The following is a 20,609-nucleotide window of genomic DNA, read 5'->3' as shown; positions in this document are numbered from 1 at the left end:
CTTTTCATTTACATTTTACAACCATTGGAATTTTTCTTAATTCTGTTTCAATTATTCCTGTCTTTTTCTTCATATCATTAAACATCCGATAACATTACCTTAGATTCAAACAGAAACAAATACAAACTACAGCTAAATGATACGAATGTCAGTGTTAATTGATCCTAATTTAACCCCACCCCATCCCGAGGTGAACTTTAGAAAACCGTTGACATAACCCAATGGTGTAATTCACTTTTTTTATTTCAACATCAAAGCTGAGAAAATCTTGACAGATCAGGTATCCTGCTGATTTTTTTAAAAAAGCTGTTTGTAACATTCTTTCAAATGTGCAAAAAAGAAACAAAAAAAGGATTAAACCTTTTTTTTTCCATTTAACAAAGCAACTCTAACAAAACAGATACACCAATTATGCTATTATGTGCTTTAGCAAAAGAGCAGAATAATTCAACAAATACCTTATGGCACATGTGCCTCATAATAAAGGGAAAACTTTACAATGAAGGGGTAATGTAGTGCACAAAACTTCATTTTTTTTAAAAAAAAAAGTACAATAATGCGGCATAAAGTAACCTGTTGAGTTTATTTTCTAACTAGCATCTTTTCACTACTGACGGTTTATCATAATCCAGCGGGCACTTCAAGACCGAGGAGCAAACGGCTTTGTTTTAAAAGGTGCATTGCAGAATAACATTCCTACTAAAGACAGATTGGCAGCATGGCAGCATATAAATTCAGGCACGTTTGAATGCAAAACAGTTAGTTTCATTACAAAAATCTTTCCAGGACAGTGCAAAATTGTCAAGTCCCTCAAAAGGCAACAATTGTTTACAGAACATCATTCAAGACCAAAATACAATCCAGAAATTAATTAAAATGAGAGAATGCACCAATGACAGGAAAAGGGGGTTTTGAGCATCAAAAGTATTTTTGGTACCTCCACGGTTTATATGACAATTATACTTCAACAAGGTTAGGCTGATAGCTTAAAAGCACTGCATGAAGTCCAGATCTTGACTAATGCTCACTTCAGATCTGAAAAATCACATTACAAAGCCACAGTGTGTTTGAAAAGAGCTTTCAGAACAGCGAGCTTGCAAGGCAGAACAATTGATTCATTTGATTGATTCTGCAAAAAAAAAAAATAGCTTGAGATCCAAAGGTCCGCTGGCCGAACATTTGGCTTCTAGCTTAAGTCTTAAAAGCAATAGCATTAGGAACATGTGTATAAAATGAAGGCTCAGATTCACACCAAAACATATGGCAAACACTAGCACCAATAACCAGCAAGAGTTGTGGACAGAACCACTGTGTGAATGAAGACACAGACTGCAATGCTTATTTAGGTGCCTTTTAAACCAGATGGATGCATTGTTTGATGTAGTAAATGGGAATGCACATTTCATTTCAGGGTGATTAACAAGGCTGTGATATGTATGATAAAGGCCTAGCTGATTTTCAGTGGTGCTGAATCAACCATCCTGATTTTTACGGCAGGAAGGATATGGCAATTTGGTGGTGTCCACCTTCTGAGATCATAGCAACATGAGTGATTTCAGAAACTGGGTCTCACAATGACCCCTCACAATGATTGCAAAACTTTTCACAGAAAGCAGAGTCTTTGTTGTATAACAGACATGTCAAACTCGCGATGTCATGTGATGTCGCGTAACGTATCGGGACAGTTTTGCCATTGACGGCAATGGGGTGGGCGCGGCTTCCACATGACGCATCCAGCCCACAGGCCGGCAATTGGACACTCCTGTTGTATCAGGTTATCAGATAGCTGAATGAGGACAAATGACAAAGGATGACACACTAATTGTTTCACTTTCATGGCATCTGTGACAAAAATTACAGGGAGAAAAAGCCTCCAAAACATAAGCCTGCATGTACAAGTATATGAAAATACTTTTCCAACATCAGAAAGACTAGTTTTTCAATTGCAGAATGTGCTAGAGGCATGTAACTGATTAAGGTCTTGTCAGTTTCAGAAAGCAGCCAAGCTAGCAGGAGGGTATTAATCAAGGTTACAGTGTGGAGCTTGTTAACTTGCTGTTAGCACTCATTAAGTGAATGCTGCACTCTGGAGAAAAGTTGCTCAGGAAGTGATAGCTTGTAGATACTCAAAGAGCCAGCTGATATCTGATTTTTAAGGCTATGCTTGCCAGGCAGAGAATCTGAAGGCAAAAAGGAGGACATGCCCTTCCTTTGCCAGACAACTGGCGATCTTATATCTGCTTCGGAGCCTAATCTGTGTCCATCTTTCTCCTGAATATCAAAACATCACAAAAGGAGAATGTTTCTTAGCTGGAGCTTAAGAGGACAACCATGGGGGGGGGGACTGCCTTATGTGCACAAAACATAGGGCAATCTTGTCTCAAAGGCTTTCAAGAGATTCAAGTCCCTTCAAAGAACAGCAGAATCCTGTGCTTTGTACAGCCATGGGATTGCAGCTGTTAATTTGTGTTCTTCCTCCATTTGCCTCTCACTGAGATTCCTTCGTGGTGAAGAAGCCTAGTGCCTATGAAGAATTCTCAATAGCGCCCAAAATCACAGATTCATATGTGGCTGGAAAAGCAGAATGGCTTTTGCCATTTCACTGAAGGGCATAATTCTTCAACTCAGCCTCTTCACCCAGGAGTCAGTGATCCACCTGTTTATAGGTGTGCTGCGAGTAATGGGAATGTGATCAGAGGGGCAGCACCCCAAAAGAGGAGGACTGGAGGCCATGGAGATGGTTTGCAGGAAATCGACCTGAGCTAGAATCCACAATGGCACTCAGATTTAAAGAAAGGTTTTGCACACAGAAAAATCGCCCTTATAAAAGCCCAAATAAAAATGTACAGCTCCCTCTTTTCTTTTTTGAGCCTGTAAATCAGAGGTGTCCAACTTTGGCAACTTTAAGACTTGTGGACTTCAACTCCCAGAATTACTCAGCCAGCCATGCTGGGAGTTGAAGTCCCCAGGTCATAAGGTTGCCAAACGTTGGACATCCCTAATCTAAATCAAAAATTAGATGTAGCAATTCATTAGTTGTAGTATAATGAGTTGATAAATAGCAACACGTACCACATTTAAAGGGTAGTTTGGTTTGCTGTTTCAAAATCGAACTTCAGAGGATGGGTTACAAAGCCATCCTTGCATATTGCATATTGTTAGGAACCCATTTGAGGCAATGTCCTTTGGATGTGAACAAAAAGCAGAATTAGCTACCATGAAAGTCCTTTGTTGAAGGACAAGATTTTTTGTGTTTTTACTCCAAGACCAAGTGAAAACTGTCCTGTCTCTCAGGAATATAAAATTTGAAATGCAGTAATGATTTTTAACAATCGCTAAGCCTTAGGCACACATGATTGCATATGAGAGAAGATAGCTGAAAAGGGTTTTTTCTGAGATTTTGCTGTATTTTAACCTGTCAACTGGTTATATAGAAGAGCTACATTCAGTTGTCTGATAGGTGAGCTTTGCATGTGTGTATTATATGCACAGAAACACACACACTACATTCAGTAAGGTGCTTTCAACAAACAATAGCAATAAGGATAATACAATGCTAATAATGACAACTAGATATTTTTCTTAAGTTTCACACATTTAACAAAAAGCGATTTCAATTCCCAAGTCGGACCTGTCCCAGGTATGCTGGCATTAAAGCTAAAAACATCTCACCTTCCCGTGCTAAGAGACTATTCCCATCCCTTGCCATCTCCAGCTTCCTTGCTTGTACCCCTTTTGCCTGTTAATTTCTCAAGGCAACATCATGGTTTCTGTTAGGAAAATGGATGTTGTGTAATTACTTAAATAGACTGAGACCAACTTTAATCTTTTGCACTGTGTGAGGATAGACAGAAATTGAGTAACTATATCTACTCAGACGTCTACCCAATTGGCAATGGACAATGGACCTATGGAGGTCCTGTACTTGAAATGTTCACCATTCACTTGGATGGGGAGGAAAGCTTCCAAGCATTCTTTATGATGCTATGATGGGAGTTCCTATCCAGCAGAAGTGAATGGGGGGGGGGAACCCAGCCAAAGCAACAAAACACAATGAAACTTTTCTACCCTTAAGGAATCAGTAGAAAAATAGCAAAATTGTTTTCCCTTATAAAAATAGAAATACTGAATTATATTATTGTAGCCTGATCCTATGCTTGTCTATTCAGAAGTATGTCCAACGGCATTCTACGGGGCTAACTCCCAGTTAAAAATATCTAGATTTGCAGTAAACACCTGGGTACAAATGACTAAAATTAATTTCTTTAATTATGGTCCTACAAGAACTCTTTTTGTTGTTAATGTATCATTCATTATATTACAATGTAATATTAACAATGTAATATACTGTATACACAGCATATATACAGTGTGGGCATTTGAGCATACAACTGTATCCATTTTTGCCAAGGCACTTCATATCCCCAGTGGCTTTGGGGAAATATCAAAGCAGGACCATTGATTTTTGTTCTTTTTATGTTTTATAAAATAGGTACTTTGTGGTATTAATAAAAAGCAAGGCCACTAGCAACGAAGCTTGGGCTAGAAGTGTTGGCAAGAACACTGTAAAAACAAGAGGAGAGTCTCAACATTTAGGCATATAGTTGGGAAGGGAATAGATTTTAACAAAAGTGGTTGCTATTGATCATCTGTAGAATTTGATCTGCCCAGTCCTGGATGCGTGCGTCTCGCTTTGGAAGGAGTCGATATGTGCAGGACCCAAAGGACAGAATGTGCTCTCAACTTCAGTGCAAAACTTTCTTGTCCTTTTTTCATTGCTCTCTCGCCACTAGTTGTGATTCAACATGAAGCTCTGTTGCTTTGGCAGATATTAGAGAGTATTACATGCAAATCCAGGGCCTTGCTCAAGGAAACAGATAATTTTCCTACTGCGGAGCACTGATTGAATTAAACAGACCTGGAATTTTCTAAAAAGTCAATTTCAGATACCACCTAAATATGTGCAGGTGCAGCTTTCCCACAAAGTTACCTCAAGCGAGTAGAATGGGCAGACCATCCCATTCCTGGGGGTTGGCAACACAGATTTAATTTTTCACATGATGAGTCGGGTTTTCACAGTTCATATGTGAACTGTCAGTTAAGGTAAGGAGTAGATGGTGTAATATGTACAACTGATCAATTACCAGGTTCGCCTGGTGTGCCAGTTGCGGCCCTATCTTAGCCGGGATGATTTGTGCACGGTCACTCATGCGCTCGTGTCCTCTCGTCTGGACTACTGCAACGCTCTCTACATGGGGCTGCCCTTGAGGACCACCCGGAAGCTCCAACTGGTACAGAATGCAGCCGCGAGAGTTGTGTTGGGAGTCTCCCGATACTCCCACGTTACACCTCTGCTCCGTGAGCTGCATTGGTTGCCAGTTGTCTTCCGGGTGAGATTCAAGGTACTGGTAACGGTGTTTAAAGCCCTCCATGGCATGGGGCCGGAGTACCTTAGGGAACATCTGCTGCCGGCATCAAGCTCCCTGCGCCCTGTGCGTTCCCACAGAGAGGGTCTCCTCAGGGTGCCACCGATCAGAGAATGTCGATTGGTGGCCCCCAGGGGGAGATCCTTCTCTGTGGGCGCCCCAGAGCTGTGGAATCAGCTACCGGTAGAGCTCCGGATGGCGCCCGATCTTCGCTCCTTTTGTCGCGATCTCAAGACGTTTTTGTTTGTTCAAGCCGGCCTAGCCTGATGGGGATTGGTGGGGTTTTTTATTTTTGGTGTCTTAATTTTAACTTGGTGTTTTAGAATTTTATTCTAATTGTTTTAACTTGGGCAATCATTTAATCTCTTTTTAATGTTTGTATTTAGTATTTTATTCTGCCCTGTGAACCGCCCTGAGTCCTCAGGGAGAAGGGCGGTATACAAATATTATTAAATTAAATTAAATTAAATATTTTCAGCCAGGGGTCCTTAGGTGATTCACCATCAACTGATATAATTTCATATTTTAATTGGGCTATGATCTATTAGCGACTGTAATGGTCAGCACAGAAGTTCACCCTCAGACAGATATGGGGAGAAAACTGTTACGTTTGGACCTTCATTGTAAATTTAGCAGGCCAACAATGCATTGAAATTATGCCAGTTTAAAAAAAAATGCTAATATGAATTTTCAATCCACCTGCTTATCTTTACTATGGTAAACTATGGTATTTACTATGGTAAATATCCTTGGGGATAACACAAGAGTTTAGCATCTCACAGTTATTTTAACAAGTTAATTGAGGGGCTTTTCTTGCTGAAATAAACTGGAACAGTCTACGAAGTTTGAAAGGATAGATTAATCTATCTATTTGTACGTTGTGTATATCATTGAATTCCAACAGGGAAATCTTAAATTCACATTTTCCCTTCTCCTTTCTCTTAAAAAAAGTTGAAAATGGGAGTCTAACAGAATCTTTGTCCTTAACCACCATTTCTTTGTATATTGTATTTATGTGGTGTATTCTTCTTGTATCTACAAAACAGCCAATAAACATTACATGTAAACATCACCTACTCAACTCAGCTGGGATTTTTGCCCAATTGATCTAAAAATGAAAAGATAATCCAACTTCTCTATATGATACCAGCAAACAGAGTACAGGAATCCTCAGGCCTGTGTTTTGCTAACACAAACATGTTTTTTTTTTAATTAAACCACATATTATGTCCAAAATTATAAATGTTCTACCATTAATGAAGTTGACCATCAATATTTTGGGAATCACTGATTGTTGAGTATTGGAGTGCTTAGACATGGTACCAGTTCATCTAAGCCTGGTGTTATCTGATGGGATGCTCAGAATCCTGTAGGCTGTTTGTAATCTGAATTCAGATTGCTTCTTGCACAGGTTCATCTTCCTGTTTGTTCACATAGCAAGGTGGTAAGGAATGCATTGAAGCAGGTGCCACGGCCAACTGGTTTGAAAGTTCCTCTTCGTTGTGGGGTGTGTTCCTAGCTGCAGGAGCATGCAGACGGTGAGCATCCAGCATTTCCAGCAATAAATCGTAAAGTGGGACCACATTCTTGCACTTCATGTTATAGAGGTGCTCCATCCCTTTATTGCTAGAGGTTCACATAAAAAATAAAATTAATTACAATTATCCCAAGAGAGTCCAAGTTTGGCTCTACTATTGCTTGGGGTTAGGGTTAGGGTGAATGATGCAAAGCATGTTCAAATGTATTGATTAATAGCCTAAGTGGGGCAATAAAACTTAGATTCTGACATATACTGGAAAATAGCAAGATGACTATGGAGAATTTATTTATTTAATTAATTAAATTTAGAGCCGACCCAATTCCAGATTACCCTGGGTGGCTTACAGTTTAAAGAAAGAAAAAGAATCATGCACATCCAGGAAAAAAAATATATACAAAATGAAACATGCAACAGGGGCTCAACCCACACCCTACCCAAGACTTGGGAGAATACCAGGAATTCAAAGACTTTTGGAATTCATTGGGGTGGGAGCTGCACAAATTTCAGTGGAGGGAGATAGTACTCCAGAGAGAAGGCATCAGGCCAGAGAAGCAATCTGCAACCCTCAGATTAGTACCCAATTTTAGGAACACTGGTACTCTAGCACTTTTTGAAACAAACACAGAATTTTCTAATCCCATTTGTTCTTTACAGTGCATTTGAAAAATACTTGGGCACCGTATAGTGGATGGATCTCCACTGGAATGAATGAAAAATTGTAAACATACAACAAACAAAAGAATGCAATTACAGAAGTCTAACATGAAATACATTTGGCTTTCATAATAAAATTAGCACATTTATGATTATATTCCAAAGTAATTGAGGTCAAGCCCAAATACACCTTGAGAACATCATCTGATGCACCTCCCTTTGCCATGTGCAGCACAAATGAATGCTGAAGTTTAAATTCTAGCTGCTCTCAAGGGATTTTAGATGTTGGCAAACTTTACCTTGGACTTTCAAATTTTCTATGACTCTTACCATTCCCTCACGTTTAACCATGATCGCACCTTTCAGGAAGGGGGGGGGTCTCTTTTACACAGAAGATAGCACTAAGCTGCCATGTGTTAAAGCCCTCTGGGTACTACTCACCTCATGTGCCTGATGTGAGAAAGGATGAGGAGGAGCTGAGCCAGGCGCCTATGTTGCTGCTGTTGGGAAAGGCCGGATTTGGCCATTAAATGCATCAAAGCGTCAGTAATCTTATCCAGAACACGATGGATATGTTCTTTTTCCTCCAGGGATTTTAAGGTGCTAGAAAGAAATGTGTAGATCCCTGTGGGAGGAGAGGAGAGGATGCCTAGCATTATCAGTATTTTATAGCAGTATTTTATTGATTAGTCTAATAAACGTATCATATCAAATGATAAAACAATATGGTGTGTTGTGATATAAAAATATTCTGTTAAATAATCAGGTAAGATCATCCCTTAGTAAGCTGATCACCATTTGATCTAAATAGATAACTCTCGGTTAAATGGCTTTAGCTATAAATGTGGCAGTTTTTCTTAACTGCCTATGTATTTGAACCTTGGGGTAAGTAAGATAAGCCTTTTGATGGGGTCCCAATGGGCTATTGTGTTAATTAGCAACTTCAAATGCTTTTCTATGGCTGAAGCATATATTTGGCAATCAGAAAGGATATGAGTAACCTGGTAAGCTGATTATCACTGGAGTGCAATTTATCAATTAGAAAGTTTTTTTAAAAAAAACCATAAAAGACATATTAGCATAGCTGACCAGCACACTGTGCTCACCTTCAGGAGGTGAGATGAGGGATGTACTACAGAAAGAGGTTTAATTTGTTATACAAGTATCTGAGAGTAAGGCCCACAAAAGTCAATGACTCAACCTTCTCAATAGGAAGAAAGGAACAAATGTTCAAGGCAACCTTCCCCAGCCTGGTGCCTTCCAGATGAGATAAGCTCCATCTTAGGCCCAGTACTCTTCATTAATGACTTAGATGAGGGAATAGAATGAGAACTCATCAAATTTGCAGATGACACTAAACTGGCAGGAATAGCCAACACCCCAGAAGACAAGCTCAGGATCCACAAAGATCCTGACAAACTTGAACAATGGGCTCTATCCAACAAAATGAGTTTTAATGTGGAGAAAACCAAAGTTTTACATTTAGGCAGGGGAAAAAAATCAAAGGTTTAAATACAGATTAGATGAAACCTGGCTCAAAAACAGCAACTGTGAGAGGGACTTTGGAGTCCTAGTGGATGATCATCAGCAGCAGCAGCAGCAGCCAAAAAAGCTAATACAATCCTGGGTTGTATAAACAGAGGCATAGAATCAAGAACACATGAAGTATTAGTACCGCTTTATAAAACCCTAGTAAGACCACACCTGGAATACTGCAACCAATTTGGTCACCATATTACAAAAAAGATGTTGAGAAGAGGGGATCAACTTATTCTCCAAAGTACCAGAGGGCATGACAAGAAGCAATGGTTGGAAACTGACCAAAGAGAGAAGCAAACTGGAATCAAGGAGAAACTTTCTAACAGTGAGGATAATTAGCCAATGGAACAGCTCCAGAAATCATGAGCACTCCATCACTGGAGATTTTTAAGAAGTCTCTTGTCTGAAATGGTATAGCTTCTCCTGCTTGAGCAGGGGGCTGGACTAGAAGGCCTCCCAGGTCAATTCTATTCCATTCCATTCCATTCCATTCCATTCCATTCCATTCCATTCCATTCCATTCCATTCCATTCCATTCCATTCCATTCTATTCTATTCTATTCTATTCTATTCTATTCTATTCTATTCTATTCTATTCTATTCTAATAGATGGAACTATAGCTTCTGAAGTTCTGAAAGTCTGAATACAAACATGTCTGAAGGGCACCAGCTTAGAGAAAGTCTTCTCAAACTCTAAGTGAGCTAAATAAATGAAAGCACAACACAATAAACTTGAAAAATTGCTTTAACACTTGCAAATATTATCCAAAAATAATATAATTTGAACTGAGTTTCTGATTCTGACATATACAATAGAAGAAAATAATTGTAGGACTATTAGCAAGCATAGAGGTTCAGCACCGATCAAAACATTTCGTGGTGAGATGTATTTATTTGTTTGCTTGATTTCTATAGCTGCCCATCCTCAGCAAATGACTCTGGGAGGCTTACAACTCAAAGATGGCACTGGAACATTTTTTTTAAAAAAAGAGCTCCATATGAAATAACATCTTTATGTGACTTACAGGTTTATCAGTCTGACATATTGAACCACAAATGACCACCCTTTAGCTCAACAAAGCGAATACATCATGATTAAGTTAATTATGTGTTTTTTTGTGTCATGATGGCCATGATGATAACAAAGCCTTCGCTCAGAGATGTCATTTTTGAAACAACAAGCCTTTTATTCACACCAAAAAAATAAAATAAAAGGAAGAGAAAGAAAGGAGAGAACCGAACATAAACATTGATCACTCTCAAAATAAGAAAATCACATTGTAACAGGCTTTATCAGACCACTTTATCAGATCATCAGTATTCTGGCTGTATAGCTCAGAATTTGCAGCTGGGTGCTTGGACTGCAAGCTGAAACACATTAACTCCAGAGAATTCCTATAAAAGTTGTCAGTCAGTCTCTTTCACAATGTAGGAGGGAGCAGACTAGAAGCCAAATTCTTAGTGGCATCAGCCTAAGTGCTGAGTTTATGCATGTTCATTTTTTATTTCTCTTCTTCTCTAAAGCAAACAATTTGGAATATACATAAAATTGGGTCTTCAGTGTAATTTTCTGACCTTATTTCCTGGTTTCAAAAGCTCCATTCTAAAGAAAGTTACTTATGTGAACCCATGATAATCAACTGCAAATAACATCCTAGTGGAGTTCTAACTCTAGTGCACAATACAATAGCTGTAAGGCTTCTAAATAAAATCAAATTATTTAGGGCTGAGGCACTTGCATAATATGGCTATAAGCTATGGTACTCAGAAGAGTCCAATGTTATGTTGCACAGTCACTTTAAAATGAGATAGCCTGCAAATAAATTTAATATGACTTTATTTTTATTTTTTATGAAAAAGAACTTTATGTAATTAAATGGACAATATTTATGTACAGTAATCAAGATAATATTTGTTACCGAAATGACTTGATTATGCCCTTATATCAAGAAGCAAGCTGTTGTCTTAATATCTGGAGAAATTCCACCTGTGGTGTCTTGATTTGCAGAGGATATGTGTAAAAATTTGCCATATATAGTTTGGGATCCACCACATTTAACCCATTTTAACACGTACCCCATCAGCATGTTTGCCAAATCTCTTCCCTCTCACGTCCGCCAATTTTTAGTTGGACAGGACCAGCAAGTCAAAATACATAGGTGGTGAATTGTGTTGAACTTCGGAAGACATGAATTGTATAGATCTGTAGAGTTATTTCACTTGGGACCATGGGGGATTGCATTATGGACATTTAATATTTAATAATTTATGATTCTAAATAAATTATATTAGCAGGTTTTACTATATTTCTATATATTGTAAATTGCTTTTAACTGTAATCTATTTTAATTGGAAATAACATGTGTTCACTTTGGGATTGTTCCTCAGTAGAAAGTAGAATATATTATGGATTATATATGATAATTGTGTGTTAGATTTAATCCTGCCTTTTCTTTATGAGTCTACATTAATAATATAATATGTAGCCTAGTTCTAAGGTAATTTAACTGTAGTGGTATTATGTTGCTTTTGACTGCCTTAGTCAGAGATACCCATTCAAAGTTCATTTTCTGCCTCTTGCTCTTGATTTACTGACTCACAATAACTGCTGTGAATGCTGCCTTGTCTTCTAACAAATCTTCCTGTTGTGTAGTCGGTTCTCTGCAGGCATTGAGTGAGATGGACAGCAACATGCTTTATTGAAGTAAACAGGAACAGAACTGAAACAGTGGCTGCTGCACAGCTATTTATACAGTTGGCTACTAGGCGGTGGCCAATAGATTTGAAGGAAACCATTCCCGCCCCAAATCTACCAATGATATTCCTGGAGACAACAAGTCTGGCTTAGTCAGTAGCCGTTACACATACACACCAATGAGCAACCGTTAATGCAGCATTTAAACAGACATGTGAATCAGTACAAGCAAAACCCCCAATATATTACACTTCCTCTTCAAGCAGTTTCTAAAATAAAATATGATTCACAGTGCTGTATCTTGTTTTTATTTAAAACTAGTGTTGCTATCTTATTTTGTATATATTAATAGTGGTTTGGTTTGGTTTTGCTTTCTGCAAACAGAAGCGCTTTCTGCATAATCTGTTCAGAATGCTGATGCCACAATAACTTGTGTTGCTGGTTGCTTTGACTACAGCAGCTTCAATCCACAGAGGCTAATGAGAATAAAATGACACTCAACAAAAATGAATAACATGCTACCCCATAAGCACCTAACATCAAATTGTTAGTTGTAAATAACAAGGGCCAGTTACTAACCCTAATAAGAAGGATTTAGAGATAAGAATGCACTATGGGATTGCTGTAGATTTTTCTCAGCTAGTAGTTGCTAAATATAGGGGGTGGTCATGTGGCCAGCATGACATCACAGAATGCTGTTACCTTCCCATCAAAGTGGTATCTATTTATCTACTTGCATTTGCATGCTTTCAAACTTCTAGGTTGGCAGGAGCTGGGGCTGGGACAGGAATTCACCCCCTTGTATGGCTCTTGGTTCTTGAACCTGGGCTGCTGGCTTTCCAGCCAACAAGCCCAGCATCTTAAGTGCTAGCCACCATGCCACCTCAAGAATACACTATATTGCAGTGGTCCCCAACCTTTTGTGCATCAGGGACCGGTTCTGTGGACAGATGTTTTCCCACAGACCGGAGGTAGCGTGGTTTTGTGTGCTGCCTGCATCCACAGATGGGGCTTTGTTTATTTGTGCAGCTCGGTTTCTGGCATGCTGCGGTCTGGTGCCGGTCCACAGACCACGGGTTGGGGACCCCTGCTGTACAGAATGTATTTGGGACTATTGTTACTCTAGGACAGGGGTGTCAAACTCATGACATCATGTGACGTGTCATGACGTATTGTGACTTTTTTTTCATTGCCGGCAATGGGGAGGTCATGGTTTCAGCATGATGCATACGACCCGTGAGCCGGCAGTTTGACACCCCTGCTCTAGGATAAGATTGTTTTCCAAAACATTCTCTTAGGTCTAAAGACAAGTCACTGTACTAACAACAATCAAAGAACTACACGGAAGAAAAATCTTGTCTTCTTTTCTTCCTGCAGTTGTCTCTATGGAATTTCCTATTTTCTTCAGGACAGCCCAGAGATGTACATGGAGTGTTTTTCATGGAGCATGGATGGCAGCGAAGAAGAGGAGAGAATACAAAACTTTCCTTCTTGAACACCTGAACTACAGGGGCTACTGTCCATAGTACTATGTCAAAGGCAAACTACAAATAAGGCCAACATTTTAGAAATTCCTATGCTCTTTCCCACCTCAGATAATCATCTCAGTTATATACAGGTAGTCCTTGACTTACAACCATTCATTTAGTGAATGAAGTTACAATGGCACTGAAAAAAGTGACTTATGGCCATTTTTCACGCTTATGCTCATTGCAGCATCCCCATGATCAATATGATCAAAATTTGGATGTTTGGCAACTGGCTCATACTTATGATGGTTGCAGTGTCCCGGGGTCACGTGATCGCCTTTTGTGACCTCCTTACAAGCAAAGTCAATGGGGAAGCCAGATTCACTTAACAACTTTGTTACTAGCCTAACAACTGCAGTGATTCACTTAAGAACTGTGGCAAGAAATGTCATAAAATGGGACAAAATTCACTTAACACCTATCTCACTTAGCAACAGAAATTTTGTGCTCAGTTGTGGTAAGACGAGGACTACCTATATATCATATCAATGACAAAAGATCAGAGACATAGAACAGAAGCTTGGCAGGTCTGCAGCAGAATGCCAGGGATCAAAGGATTAACCTCCCCAGAACCATCTTCTGGAATCAATATTTCAAATAAGAATGGCCTATAATATGGTGCCACCTAATAATGCCAGGAAGGACACAATGGTTGGTGATTTCGGAAGCCACTGAGATCTCCAAGAAAAATATATATATATTCTTCTATCCTCCTGGAATAAGTCATCCATTAGGCTACGTTGTAACTTTAAAGACACATATCTCACTTACCAGAATTGAGTAGGATGATAGATTTAAGGCAGACAAATTCTTCCCCTTGGACGTTCATCATTCGAAAGCGAGAAGAAGTAGCCAGCAGCATGTCAAATATTTCTACCAAGCCTTCGACGCACTTTCCTTGATTCCTGCAAGAACAAAGTGGTATGTGTGTGTGCATGAGTGTTCAACAAAGAGAGCTGAAATATTCATGTGCCATTTGTCCAGGGAAGGAGTCTCCACTTTAAGACTTGTGGATTTCATCTCTCAGAATTCCTCAGTCGCCCCTCCCCCCCATGCTGACATTTGAATTTGGATACGTATGTTGGATAAGGTAAATACTAGATTACAGAACACAATAGAATGGTGTACATAAGCATGCAATTCATAAATGGAATCACCCATTTTAAAATTCTCTTGCCTCCAACACTGTAAACCAAATACATGTATTTGAGAAAATTTTATTTTCATTTCAAAATTCCACACACTGAATAACTACAGCTAACATCTGTGCAAATAATACCCATTTAATGTTTGACTTATTACGCATTCTTCCTATTCTACACATATGTAGCCCACTGTTTAAGTGGTATAGAAACCATCAGACACTTTTTCCTCCAACTATCCTCTCTACAAGACCAGGCTGGAAATTTGCAGTCATTGCAAAGGCTTTCAACATTAATCCTGATCATGCAGTTGAGATTAAGCCAAGTGATTTTTAATTCTCAAAAATGTGTTGTTGTTTTTTAAAAAAAACATGTTCTTATGGATTGCTATAGAAGATCGCTCAGAAAGAGCTTCAGCCACATGTGCTATATTACTTAGCTTTTCTCTTTTGCATTGCTTCCAAATCTTGGTTCAAAAAATTCTAAGGAGGCCTGTTTGGTGATGTCTTAACCCAATACCTACGGTGAGGTGGTAAATCACATCTTACATTCAGAGGCAGACATTTCATCCAAGTGGCTGAATACATTTTCCTATACAAAAGTAAATGGACATATTTTATGTGTGCGGCTAGAGAAGTTTTACACATAGTTGATTTCCAAAAGAAAAGGGGGATGATTAACAGCAATTATTTACGACTGCTGCTTAGACTTCTGAGCAAATGTTCAAGTATGCAGTCCGCCAATATCTTAATGTTCCTGAGAAAAGTACATTTTTTTTAAAAAAAAAGGCTGAAAACAATCCTTAAAGTAAATCAAACCCTTTGGAAGGTGTTTCTGCTGCTCAGGGAGTGGCATCATTTCTATGGAGTCTTTCAACTAGAGCTTATTCTGTTAAGTGGTAAAGAAATCCTGCAAAATGTGATCCAAAGAACAGAGATTGTGCTGTGTCTGCATGATCCAGGGAATCGGCTTAGGGTTTTCATTCCCCACTCTCTCAAAAGCAATGTGGGTCTGATCCCAGGATAGATTCGCTTGTGCCAACTTGGGTGCCTGAGAACAAGGAACAACATCATTCCTTTAGTTGGTTGACAGGAAAATGCAGGAGGGACAGGGAATCCTGCAAGCATTTAATCAGTGCTCACCCTTGCCTATCCCCTGAAAGAATGGCAAAAAGATGCATGTCAGCAATTTGGCAACCAGATGTTTTTATTATTATTATTATTATTATTATTATTATTATTATTATTATTATTATTATTATTATTATTATTATTATTCTGCCACTCCTAGCTGTTTGTTGCTGTTGAATCCGAGATTGGGTTAATTTAGGTCAGGGGTGTCAAACTCAATTTCATTGAGGGCCGCATCAGTGTTGAGGTTGCCCTCAAGGGGCTGGGTGGGTGTGGCCAGGGTGGGCGTGGCCAACTGGGTAGGTGTGGCTAGAGTGTGTATGGCCTACTGGGTGGGCATGGCCAGCTCTACATGGTTCGCATCAAGGGTGCCTATGGGGGCCTGGGCAGGAGTGGGACAGATCTGGGGGTCTCTGGCAGAAGGAGGGTCTCTGGGCCAGGGCCAAGGCAGTGGGGGCCGTTCCCTCACTGTTTCCAGGATGGCTTCGTGGGCCACATGAAACCACTTTGCGGGCCGCATCCGGCCCCCGGGCCTTGTGTTTGACATGTCTGATTTAGGTGGTGTTCACTGCTTTCAGATTCTTGCAACTCTTCCTAAATGCAGGCAAGCCTAGATGTATTCATTTCAGGTGTGATAATGACAATAATTCATTCTATTTCCTCTACTTTTCAGAAGAGGATCAGCCAGTTGCAAAAGGAGAGTTACTGTTCCGGTTGGGTTTTGTGTGTTTTTTTTTTCCCCTTCCCCTGTGACTCCGGTCCCAAAAGGAAGAGAGTAATTGATGCCTTCGGTTCAAGAGCTAAGTGACAAGAGCTCTCATCAATTGGGAAGCCACCAAATTCAAGGTTTCAAACTCTGCAAAAGAAAAGGTTGACTTCACTGGGCTTTCAAATATATTGTGGACAAGCCTATAGCTTTTGGGCCTATGCGGAAACTATTTGGAATGGGTTCAGTGAGATGCTGCCCACCCATCGTGATAATGAGGTTCTTCTTTTAAAGGTATTTGCATTGCTTCAAAACCTTTGCCACAAGAGTGGCAAGTACAATTTAAATAAAGATGTTTAAGCAACGATAATTATTTGCAAAAGAAATGGAAAGCCTGGGAGAAAAAACAGTAAACTTGCAGACCTCTTTCTACAAAAAGGGTTCTTTTTCAGCAAATAAAATGCCAAGTTCCAAATCCAATAGTGACAGCAGCAATTTCCATCTTCCTGCCACTAATGCAATAGCAAATATTATCTCAAAAACTAAAGTGTAGAAAGTGATCCAAAGGACTGAAAGGGAGACAGTGGATTTCTTTCCACAAGAACTGGTATGGTCTAGTTTTATTTCTTTGGCAGTTCATATAAAACAGCTCATCTCAGATTAAATGGTCCAAATAAAACCTCTCTTCCTTCCCTCTCTTTCCATTTTCCTAACAAGCTATTGGTAAACGGGAGAGCATATTCATTCTCTTCTTTTCATTAAGAAATTCAACTACCAAAACCATGTTCTTTTAGGTTTCTATTTTAGAGTTGGAATTGGGGGTGGGGGTGATATTTTAAAGCAGGAGGCCTCTTGGAGGCAAACATCTGCTATCCCCACTTTAAACCAGCCAAATTTACTCAGAACAGCCTGAATCTGCACCTCTCAAAGGTGTCCAGTCTACCGCCAAATTTCAGTAGCGTGGTATGTATGTAATGCATAGCTGGACATAGTCTTGAAAGACTTCAATTAGTCTCTTTTTACACAGGCACCGTAAAGGGATAGATTTACAGCACCAAGAAAACTGATGTGAAATAATATGAAATTTTGGTGTCCTCAAATATTGTGTAAATAGCCAATCAGTTTATCTAAGGCTCTAACACAACTACACATGGCGGGTTCTTAATGCCTTAGATAAGTATAGTAACAGAGCAGTTATAAAATCACTTTTCTATCTTTCTAATTCCCTAAGCTTTTGCCTAAATCTAGTGGAATTGTTGGAAGCTATAGGTGCATTCTCTTTCCATTCTTCTCCAGAAAGTCCAAAGTCTTTTGATTTGACTGTGACAAATTAGCATGTTTATGAAAACATGTAGATTTAAAAATGGATCAGTCTTCATAAAAATCTAATGTTTGAGCAAAAAAATAATAATAAGTAGAATGTGATTAGACTATGCAATCAACAGTTTATTGGCATATGATAACATGTGCAGAGTTGTTCCAGTCAGACATCTTACAAAGCTAAAAAGCTCAGAAATAACAGAGATAAATATGTTATCAATAGTTTAGGTAAGGGAATTCCCGGGACTTTTATCATGTTTAAAGATGACACCCAACTAGGAGAAGTGGCTACTACCAGAAGAAGAAAAGAAGATTCAAAAGCATCTAGACTGTCTCAATCACTGGCATTTAAAAATATATCTATAAAATTCTGCCTTCTAGATATGAAAAACTTAAACCCTAAGCAAAGGGTGGGGGAACCCAGACTTTGCAATAGTGCACGTGAAAGAGATCTGGGTATTTTTGGTTAGCAAGCTCAATACGATCCAGTCGTATGATGCAACTGCTAAGAAGACAAAAGCCATCTTGAATAATATGACCAAGAGCACAGAGTCAGGGACTCATGGAAGAAATTGTTCCACCCTACTCTTTCCTAATCAAATCCCACTTGCTGTGCTGCATCAAATTCAGAGGAGGCCTATGAATATAATAAAGGCCTTGTTATCTAGCCCTATCAGGAGTGGGGAAAATATTTTTTTATATGTTTAACTGACAGAAGAGTTAGCTGATGGATGATATGAGAGGAGTTGAAGGATTGTCATGTAGAAGAGGAAACATCTTGATTGCCCCAGGTACAGTGGCTTAAACTACAACAAGGTTGGTTCAGGTCCAATATGAAAAAAAACCAACCATGCAGATTGTATGAGTCGCCTGGCAGACCAGACTGCCACTTGAGGTGGTAAGTTCTCCTTCCCTGGAGGATTTCAAACAGAAGCTGGATCATCATCTGTCAGAGATGTTCTGTGGTGGATCTTGCACTGACCAATTGGGATTAATTGACTTCTAAGATCACATCCAACTCCATGAGTGAAAGACTCTTAATAAATATGTGTAGGATAAGAATTACATAGTACTGTAGTGCTTTTCTAAGAGTGCAGGACCAAACCAATGCACCTGACTAGGATGAAAAATGGTAGGTAGGGGATTGTTACTGATGAACTACACAGCATTATGAAACCTTCAGCTTTCTTCATGACTTAACATGGTATTGCTGTAAATATTTTCACAATGTAATGTTGAACACACATGCTAGTTGTCTCCAAATTGGTACATTCCAGATGTGCACAGATTACAATTTCCAGATTTCCCAACTATCCTGGCCAATATTCTGATTGACTGGGAATTCTAGGAACAGTAATTTCCACACATCCAGAAGGCACCAGGGTGGGAAAGGATCATATATGTTAATGGAATGAATCACTGCAATCTCCCCTTACGATTGTTAAGTGAATCTGGCTTCCCCATTGACTTTGCTTGTTAGAAGGGCACAAAAGGTAATCACACGACTCTAGGACACTGCAACCATCATAAATACGAGTCAGTTGCCAGGTGTCTGAATTTTGATCACATGACCATGGGGATGCTGTAACGGTCTTAAGTGTGAAAAACGAACATAAGTCACTTTTTCAGTGCCATTGTAACTTTGAATGGTTGCTAAGTGAATTGTCGTAAGTCAAGGATTACACATACATACATAGGTACATACATGACATAAAGGCTCAGCAGGTGTCACAGAAGAAAGACTTTCAAAATCTCAGAGCAATAAACAGTTTATGCTGTCACTTTTCTAATATAAATACCCTTGCAAATGATTGTTCTAAGGTGAAGAATTCCTTTTACCAAGCCTGCTGGGATAGCGTTCAAGAACAAATCCCCTATTTTCATAAAAAAGACAGCTGACAGACAGACAAATGGCCTTTTGCTCTTTTCCTTTTAGACATCCACATAAAACCATTTATATTTTTACATAAATCCATCATGTTATGTTTTACATAATATGCTTGGTGAGAAAATTAAGACTATTAGGCAGTAATTTTTATAACAATTTCTGAGTTGGAACTTTTCAAGAAAAAACCCACAGAATAGAATAATGGCTGCTAACTCATAATTTAGATAATTCGGAGTAATGGAAAAAAAAGACATTGTCAAAAGAGAAAAAACATGGGAGTTTTTTTATTTTTGCTGCTAAGCTTTTGAATACAGGAAAGACAAACAGAGAATGACTTTAAAATAGATAGCAAATAATGTATTGTTGCTGGCACTTCCAAGTCAAAATTCCTATCTTTGCTCAGAATTGCACACCTCTTACCAAGAGGATTTTTTTCCCCTGAGGCTTCAACTTAGCTGCTCTTGATCTCTGCAGTGGATTCTTCTTGTAAATAACATTTTAAACAATATTAGTTTTTAAGACCCGGGAACCACATTTCTTGATTATTTTAATTAGAATTTTTATAGTTTTGAATCACAATATGTTTATTATTGTATGTTTTATGTATCATATTGAAGTCCTGGGCTATCAAATTGCTTTATACCATATATAAATAAAGATAAAATGCATAGACTCAAAATAAAACTAGACCCACTATATAATTACCCTATATAAAATATACTAGGTGATGCATAAAACAAGAACATGTCAGTTCATTTAAAAATGAATTTAAAAACCCTGCCACAAAACAAAGGTATAAACGTAAGAAGCGATTCACTGTTCGAAACAAAAAAAAAAGTTATTACAAAGGAGTTTAAGAGGCTTGTAGGGGAAAAGTCCAATCACAAGGGGGAAAATGTTTTTTTTAGGGAGCCAACATATTTCTGATCTTACTTGCAACCCCACATAATATTGCTATGTTATATGTTACACTGAAGCTCTTGCCAGAACTGTGGAAAAATCTGGGATGACCTGGGAAGTCTACTTACAGTGATATGATA

General features: G+C 38.9%; 1 protein-coding gene across 1 annotated transcript in view; it reads right to left on the bottom strand.

Annotated features, from left to right (window-relative positions):
• Positions 1-6,817: 6,817 nt before the first annotated feature.
• Positions 6,818-20,609, bottom strand: part of ESR1 (estrogen receptor 1) — a gene marked incomplete at both ends in the record, with an annotated part of 169,545 nt that continues 155,753 nt past the window's right edge. Inside the window, 3 exons of the mRNA XM_083348730.1 lie at positions 6,818-7,052; positions 8,062-8,245; positions 14,155-14,288. Coding sequence (XP_083204856.1) covers positions 6,818-7,052; positions 8,062-8,245; positions 14,155-14,288 — 553 coding nt within the window. The remainder of the gene's footprint in view (positions 7,053-8,061; positions 8,246-14,154; positions 14,289-20,609) is intronic.

Source organism: Vipera ursinii (assembly GCF_947247035.1).
Source record: "Vipera ursinii genome assembly, chromosome: 1".
NCBI classification, from domain to species: Eukaryota; Metazoa; Chordata; class Lepidosauria; order Squamata; family Viperidae; genus Vipera; species Vipera ursinii.
The sequence above is the reverse complement of the archived record's forward strand: the minus strand, read 5'-3'. Positions and strand labels throughout refer to the sequence as shown.